The 8,170-nt window shown below is 49.2% G+C and overlaps 1 protein-coding gene across 1 annotated transcript in view; it reads right to left on the bottom strand.

Annotated features, from left to right (window-relative positions):
- The window catches only part of LOC307063958 (WASH complex subunit 3-like), a gene marked incomplete at both ends in the record, with an annotated part of 54,697 nt that extends 47,169 nt beyond the window's left edge, over positions 1-7,528 (bottom strand). Inside the window, 2 exons of the mRNA XM_079720368.1 lie at positions 7,050-7,267; positions 7,516-7,528. Of these exons, the coding sequence (XP_079576494.1) occupies positions 7,050-7,267; positions 7,516-7,528 (231 nt within the window). The remainder of the gene's footprint in view (positions 1-7,049; positions 7,268-7,515) is intronic.
- Between the last annotated feature and the right edge of the window lie 642 nt (positions 7,529-8,170).

Here is an 8,170-nt window from a genome sequence, read left to right on the forward strand (position 1 = left end):
CTTGAAGGCCTTCCTAATGCACTTGGAATAAAACTTAAACTCCTCTGCCAGGTCTGCAAGCCCTCCCGATCCCACCCACTCTGTTCCCTCTGCGACCCCTACCCCGCACTCACCATGCTGCAGGCGTACCTGCCTTCTCCTTGTTCCTCTAACTGCTCAGCTCTGTCCCACCGTGGTGACGTTGTGTTTGCTGTATCTCCTGCCTGGAATGTCTCCTTCCAATTTCCCCTTCTGATTATTCAGGGCTCAGCTCAAGGCCACCTCCTCTGAGAAGCCCTCGGGGATAATCCTACTTAAAGTGGAGCCCCCCTCCCGTAACCACCTTGTCTTGCCCCAGTCCCTGTTCTATCTTCCTTACTTGTCCACCTCACAATGCACATTTCTATCTCAACGGATAATGTCCCTTTTCAGTGACTGACCCCTTCCCCCACCCTGGGAGCAGGGCCATGTGAACCCCAGGAGGGTGAGGACATGTTTATCCTGGCAATTGTGGCCTCAGGCACACAGAGCAGTGCCTGGCTCACAGTAAACACTCCACGGCTATTTGCAGAATTAATAGACTGCTGTTGGTAGTTTGAATTGACAACTTCATTCCAGAAAGCAATATGCCCTAGGGGCCTTAAAATGTACAAACCCTTGATCCATGCTTCTCATTCCTAGAAATTATTCCCAAGGCAATTATCAGAAAGACACGCAAAATCGGAAGTGAGCTACCAGTGAAAACCATGAGAATCAATCAGATCTGTGTTTCTGTCTTGGCTCCACCAAGTAATTAGCTGCCATGTGGCCTTGAGCAAGTTCCTATCATCTCTGAGCCCTGATTTCCTCATCTGTAAATGGGGACAGTCACAGTACCTCCTGGAAAGGGAAGCAGGAGGCTCATATACTGTCATGCATGGAAGATGCTTAGCATAGAGCCAGGAGTGCAAAAAAAACGCAGTAAATGTCAACTATGACTGTTCTCCATGGCTCATTACACTGTTGTTTAGAAAGTAATAAAATCTTGAAAAGTGCTTCACTATCTAACTGTGGTGGGGGACTACCCAGATCAGTGCCATCCAGCTGAAGTGTAATGCAATGCAAACCACACATGTAAGCACATATTTAGTTTAAAATTTTCTAGTAGGCATGTTAAAAAAAGGTAAAAAGAAATGGGTGAAATTAATTTTAGTAACATATTTTTTTGACCCAATCTATCCAAAGTATTATTTCAACATGTAACCAGTATAAAAATTATTAGTGAGCTATTTTAAGTTTTTTATTTGGTACCAAGTCTTCAAAATCTGGTGTGTATTTTTCACTTACACCCATTTTAACTTAGGCCAGTCACGTTTCAAATGCTCAGCAGCCACCTATGGCTGGGGCTGCCACGTTGGAGAATGTATGTCTAGATAATTTGCCACCCAACTTTAGAATATGGTACAATCATGGAAAGGCCTGTTTTAAAAATAATATTCAATCATGCAAGAAAAAGCTCACAAAATGAGATTAAGTGAAAAAGATAGTATAAACCAAATAAAGTATGCTTCTACTTTGTTATATATAAAAAGATGCTTGTGTTTATTTGAGTATGCATTTTGATGGGCATAGTGCAAGGGAATGCAGCAAAATCCTACCAGGGAACATCTGAGGAAGTGGAATTATAACGATCTTAATTTTCCCCTTCATGCTTTTTTCACTATAAGTGTGTGTTACTTTTAAAGCAGTGGAGGAATAATGTTATTTTTAAAGTTCAGCATCCCATGCCATGACCTGACCGCAGCAGGCTAATAGCTCTAACCTTTGTTTCTAAGGGTTAAATTCCTAGAGGTGGATTTCTAGGTGGGAGTTATGTGTATTTGTGAAGTATCCTGTCTTGGAGTGTCATTTTCTCATCTGTCTGATGGGAGGGATTTGAAATTGGTGACCTGCATGAGATTATCTTCCCTCTCCTAGGCTTCCTGTTGAGTCCAGCACCCCTGAACCAACATCATCCAAAGTACCATGGCTTGGTCACATCAGATCTTCCTAGCAGAGGAGCAGGACCCTGAGAGGAACAAGAGATGTGAATGGCAAGATGTAAGTGTGTCCCTGTGTGCAAAGAGCCAGAGAGATGGATCAAGGATTATGCACTCAGCACTCAGAAAGACAGGTCAGTGGGGGTATGAAGGTAAGAGTACCAATCTATGAAAAAAGGGGTCCCAAGGGGATGCTGAGACCAACTCTGTACCTGGACCAAGTTCACAGCCAAGTGCCCTGGAGCTGTGACTCTGTCCCCCACCCATGATTTCTTCCAACAGAGAGACAATGTGTAGATCACCTGTAGCCTTCCTTACCTGCTCTCAGGTGGACCTTGTCTCAGGTCCCCATGGTCAGTCCTGTGACTCTGCCACACTCCTATTGACAGGTAGAAGGAAGAGCCTGGGGCCCTGTGCACACCTGGGAGCCTGGGCTCTAAGGAGGGCTCTGCTGTTGACTTGCCAGATCTCCTGGGACATAGTTTTACCTCTCCGGGAGTGACAGAGACTGTCCAGCTGTTCACCAAATATGTTTCTTCTTCCTGGGCACATGGCAAAGTCACATCTCTCAGCCTCCTCTGCAGGTAGGTGGGACCAATTGACTGCCTTCCAGACAATAGAATGTGAGCAGCAGTGACAGGTGCTGCTTCCGCAGTTGGCTCTTGAGAAACTCCCGTGAACTCCTCCCTCTTCCACCAGACTGATGCAGAGCCACAGGATGGAAGGGGCCTGGGACCAGGATTGCCCCCTGGAGGGGATCACCCACCTGTCAGTGAGACCTAATTCTCCACCTTGCAAGGGAGGGAAATCAACTTTTATCATGTTGGACCCTTCTACACTAGAGCTTGGATTTTAGAGCTGCTAACATTGTCTTCAGTAATACTCAGGGCTTTCTTTCCTCATCTAAATGGGAGAAATGAAAAAGGGAATAAGCATTCACTGAGGCAGGACCCTATGCTCCACATATGATGCACAATTGCCCTTTAACCCTACACAACAGGACCGTGACCTTGGATTTACTATCCCCATTTTTCCAGAGCAGGGAATGAGCCAGGATTCAAACTCTGGTCTTCCAGATCCGGATCCCATGGCTGGCAAGGTTTCCGGTTCCAGATGACCAAACACTCCAGGATCTTATGTGTCCCTGAGTCCTGCCAGGTGAGCAGAGAGGTGAAGAGAGTGCCAGCTGGAGTCTGACAGGCCAGTGTCCAGGCCTCCCAAATGGAGGAATCAGATAAGGGCTCAGCTTACCTGACCTCAGTTTCTTCATCTGTCCAGTGGGGTTGCAGTGAGAGGATATTTTATTATCAAACATGGAGTTGTTTGAGGATGCTTTTCCTGATTATACTCAAGAGAAGCATTTTCTTCTTTACCTTCTTTGCTGAGGACCTTCAAAGCTCTGCTTTGCTAGGGGAATTGAGGCACCATCTCTATGACTCACTGTTACCCAGGAAGCCAAACTGTCTTTGATGTTTTGTTGACCTGACTTTTTTTCCTCTAAGGGCCCCTAATAACTGCTGCACTGGTTTCTACCCATTTGATGAGATGAGCATCCGCCACCTCCCAAAAGGAAAAGCTGACTGTAACTCATCTAAAAGAGAAGGAAAAGGGTTTGATTTCATTTGGGACTGGTTTTGGGGGGGCTGGTCTTGGGGGGCTGCCCTGTTTATGTGGGAATTCCCAGCAGAAGCTGGGTGCTGCTGGTGTCTCTGGTGGGTGAGGAGATCTGAGAGGGAAATGCCCCAGGAGCATGATCCTGTATCTTCTGTGTGTGGAGCCCCATGTGAGGGAGCCTTGGTGACTAAGGCTCGGGTCTCCTCTACCAGCTCTGATCTCTGTGACCTGTCCCCTACTCCCCCCACACTCCCTGGACTTCATGAACTTATTTGTGTAACTTCAATTCAAACAAGTCTGTTAACTTGCCCCAGTTAAAGTCAACATCCATTGCTGGCTTTGCTGATTCAGAGCATTTTAGAGCCAGGAGGGACTTTTGACTTTATAAGGTCTAACCTTTCAAAGACCGTGACTTGTTGACTGCTCAGACACTTCTGATGGGCCCCCCTTCTGTTTGGATAGATCCTGATACCATTAGCACATATTAGTGGTCACATGCTGACCTGTTGACCCCCAGGGGATTCCAGCCTTGCCTCTAGCCTCTGCCCTGCCTGGACCCTCAGCGCTAACCACAGTATAAATTGTCCCAATGCCTGAGACACCTCCCCAGTGCTGGGCCTTTGCACCTATGTCTCCCATCCCCATCTTCTCTCCTACCTGGTGAAATTCTCAGCCCTCACCAAAGACTAGGTGAAGTGTCACCTCCTCCTGGAAGCCTTCCCTGATTCCACCAGGAAGAACTAACTGTTCTGTCTTTCATGCTCCAAACACCTCTATCAGAAAATATGAAGCCTTGACCTCTGTCATTTGTTTGCCATTCCTTCTCATAGAGATGGTGAGCCCTTTTAAGTTGGGGGCTCTCTGTTTTTCATTTTCATGTTCTTAGGATAAGTGTTCATAGGAGGGCAAATAGAAGGGCCTAGCACATAGAAGCACTGAGTAAGTGACTCACTGGGCAACTCACTTGTTCACTAAACTGAATAGGGAAAAAGAGGAAGATAACTTTGAAAGTAGAAATTTGTATCAAATGGGATCCTTTCAGTTTCTAGTAGCAGGAAACATAACACAAACTTCCTAAAACAAAGAGGGAGTTTAACTGGCTCACAGAACTAAAAGGTTCCAGGTAGGTAGGGCTTCAGGAGGGGTTTGATCATGGTGCCAAAATATTTTTTAAATTAAAAAAATTTTTACAGTGTTCTCTGCTGTGGCTCTCTTCATATGTTGATTTTGGCCTCAGGCTGGCTTCATTCATGGTGACAAAGTGGCTACATCAGGTTTCAGTTTCATGTCCTGACACCAACCATTCAAAAAGATAGAGAGCATCCATGTCCCATAATTCTAGGCAAAACCTTTAAGGTTTGCACTGGTTTAAGTACAATTGCTATGGCAAAGTGAATGTGATTCCTGAGTGGCTTAGACCAATCATGCCCCTCCTCAGTTTCTCAGGAGGGTCAGTCCCATCCAAACCACAAGGCTGTACATAATGGTGTTTTTTAAAAACATGAATTTCGGTTTTCCTTCCATCCTTCCTTCAACTCACAAACAAATAATAGACAGCTATTATAATACAGATTCTGTGCCACATGTTGAAGAGACATATAAGATTAGGACAAGATTGTGACCTCAAGGTGTTGACAATCCTACTCAAAGAGATTTTGAAAATTATCTTAAAGGTGATGAGGCACCACAAGGGAATTTTAAGCAGGCAGATGACTGTATATTAGTAATCTATTGCTGTCTAACAAGGACCTCAAAACTTAGCAGCTCAAAACAACAAATATTTATTATCTTGTAGTTTCTGTGGGTCAAGGGTTTGGGCACAGCCAAGCTGGAGGCCTCTAGCTCAAGATCTCCCACATGGCTGCAATTGAGGCATCAGCCAGGGCTGCATCCATCTCACAGCTGAGTAGGGGAGATTTGCTTCCAGCTCACTCCTGTGGCTCTGGGCAGGCCTCGGCAGATTTGCTTCGAAGCTCACTCACATGCACCTCGCCGCTGAGCTTCCTTACGACGTGGCAGCTGGCTACACCCAAGACTAGTAACCCAAGAGAGAGTGAGGAAGAACCGTCCAAATCAAAAATTAGAAATAATTCCCATCTTGTCTGGCGTATTCTATCTGACGAAAGTGAAGCAATGAGTGTAGCCCACACTCAAGGGGAGTGCATTATCCAAAAGTGTGACTACCAGGAAGTGGGGATCACCGGTACCCTGTAAAAATCTGCCTACTGCAAGGACTTCCCAACAGCTCAGCATCTCAGAGCGATGGCATGACATCAGCCTGCGACTTCCTAAGAACAGTAATTAATAAAGGAGGATTTAGGAGTGGGCAGGAGAAAACCGTGTGGGACTGGATGGATTCATTCACTCATTCATTCAACAAACATTTACCGAGTGCCCATGTGGACAGGACTGTGCTGGGTGCTGGGATGGCTGCTGTGCCAGACCCTGTCTCTCCTCATGAGTATTAGTGTCCAGCAGGAAACAAAGTTGAACAAGACACTGACCTTGAACGTCGCAGAAAAGGGCAAGAGTCAAGACTGTGAATAATACCCCCACGCAGCCAAGCCAGTCAGGGAGGGCCTCCTGGGGGAAGGGACATTTCAGCTGAGCCCTGAGGGATGAGGAGGAGAATCAGGGGAAGGGGAGGGCAGAGAGCATTACAGTGTAGGTCTCGGGGCGAGCCCCCCTCCCCACCCCTTCTTCCCCTCTCCCTATATCTGTCTCTGCTCAAAGGTCCCCTTCTCAGAGAGGCTTTCCTTGTCCTCACAGTCCAAGGTTGTCACTGTCCATCTCCAGCCCCAGAGCGAGACACTATAACTTCATCCTGTTTACTTTCTTCCAGCACCTCTTCCCACCTGGGATACTCTTGTGGATGATGGTCTACCTGTTCCTTCCTGCCTCCCCACTCCAGACGTCAGATTCTGGGGGCAGGGACCTCGTCTGTTCGCTGCTGCACCCTCACCCCCATCTGGGCCGGCACATAGTAGGGCCTCAATAAGCCAGTTGGCATGAGCGGACCTGACATTGGGCCTTTATCCAGCATCCCAGGTTGTCTCCTTGAGGACCGGCCCACGTCCTGAAGTGTCCCAGCTCCTGAGCAGCATGATCCCGTCCCCTCCCCTCCGGTTCTCCTGTGCAGCACGAGGAAGAGGGGCTCAGAGCCCAGCGGGTGACTCTCTGCCGCATTTTGAGGGTTTGGAGAAGGAACCTTAAGGCTGGTCAAGTGGATAAATCACTTCTTTTCAAATGGGCCAAACACGGATTTACGCAATAGCCTGTGACAAACGCACTTTCAGGGGACGATCTGGCAGGAAACATCCCTTTTTCCAAAGGGTGCCTCGGCCCTGGGAGAACTAATGAGGGCTTTTTCAGGACTCTAATTATTCCCGGTGCTGACAGGCTGCAGGGCCAGAGCTGCCGCCGCCGCCCAGCACTCACGCAGGCACCCAGCGTCTCTATTCCCGGGTCTCCAGGTGAGCGCCCTGCTCCCAGGGGTGCCTGGGGGCCCAGGGTCCGTGCCCATGATTCTTGCTCCCTCCTGCCAACACACTCCTTTTCAAGGTCCAGGGTCGCCGTGACAGCTGCGAATCTCGACCTCTCAGCCACCCCAGGTCGCCCAGCACCTGCCTGGTGCTGCTGGGAATAGAGAGCCGGACCTGAGGCGTGAGACAGGCCTGGCTGCCCTGTGCCCTATCCCCACACCCATGGGGGAGGGGCAACAAAGAGGGTGAAGGGTGAGGGTGAAGATTATGGGGTTCATTTAGGGTCTCGGGACTCAGTACTGTTGTCCCGCCTGACCTGGGCCCTCTGTCCACTACCTCCACCTTGGAATAAACTCCATCAGACTCTCCTGGACCCTGCAGTCACCCCCAGGGGGTCCCCCATCTATTCCAGCCTCACTTACCATCCTTCCCCATGGCAGGTAGGAAGATTGTAGCAAAATGCTGAATCAAAAATTAAGTCCTGCCCACATTTAAAACTTCTAGTATCTTAGAATGAAATCCAAACTGCTCATCTCGGAGTAAGAGTAAAGCTGCTGGCAGGAACAGACGGTTCAGGAGAGGGAGCAATCGCAGGGCGTTCGATGGACGGATGATCATCAAGGTGAGCGCAAGAGACAGGAAACCAGAAGGGGCTGGTGAGGCACCTGCAGGCGAGCGACAGTGGGGAGCTGTGTCCATCCCAGTCCAGAAGGGACCAAAGGAGGGGGCACTTACCAGACCCTAGAGAGAGCTGCAGCCGTGGGAGAGGGGCCGTCCGACGGAGCTGGGGTCACAGGAGAGAGATGCAGCCACTGCCAAGCGTGGTCAGCGGGAGGACCTGGGGAACCAACACCTGACCTCTCTCCTCCTGCCCCTGGCCTCCAGGACCCAACAGAAAATGGGTCCCCAGGAGGGAGCAGGGCCCTGTCGGTGCTGCCCCTGCAGGTCAGTCTCCCGGGCACAGAGCAGGGGAGGTGGGTGAGGGTGAGTCTGGAGGGCACACAGGGGACAGCAGCACATGTGGCCCCCGAGGCCCAACCAGATCTGCCCTGCCTGCCCCCTGGGCCTTGTCTTCTG

Source organism: Hyperoodon ampullatus (assembly GCF_949752795.1).
Source record: "Hyperoodon ampullatus genome assembly, chromosome: 2".
Taxonomy (NCBI): Eukaryota; Metazoa; Chordata; class Mammalia; order Artiodactyla; family Ziphiidae; genus Hyperoodon; species Hyperoodon ampullatus.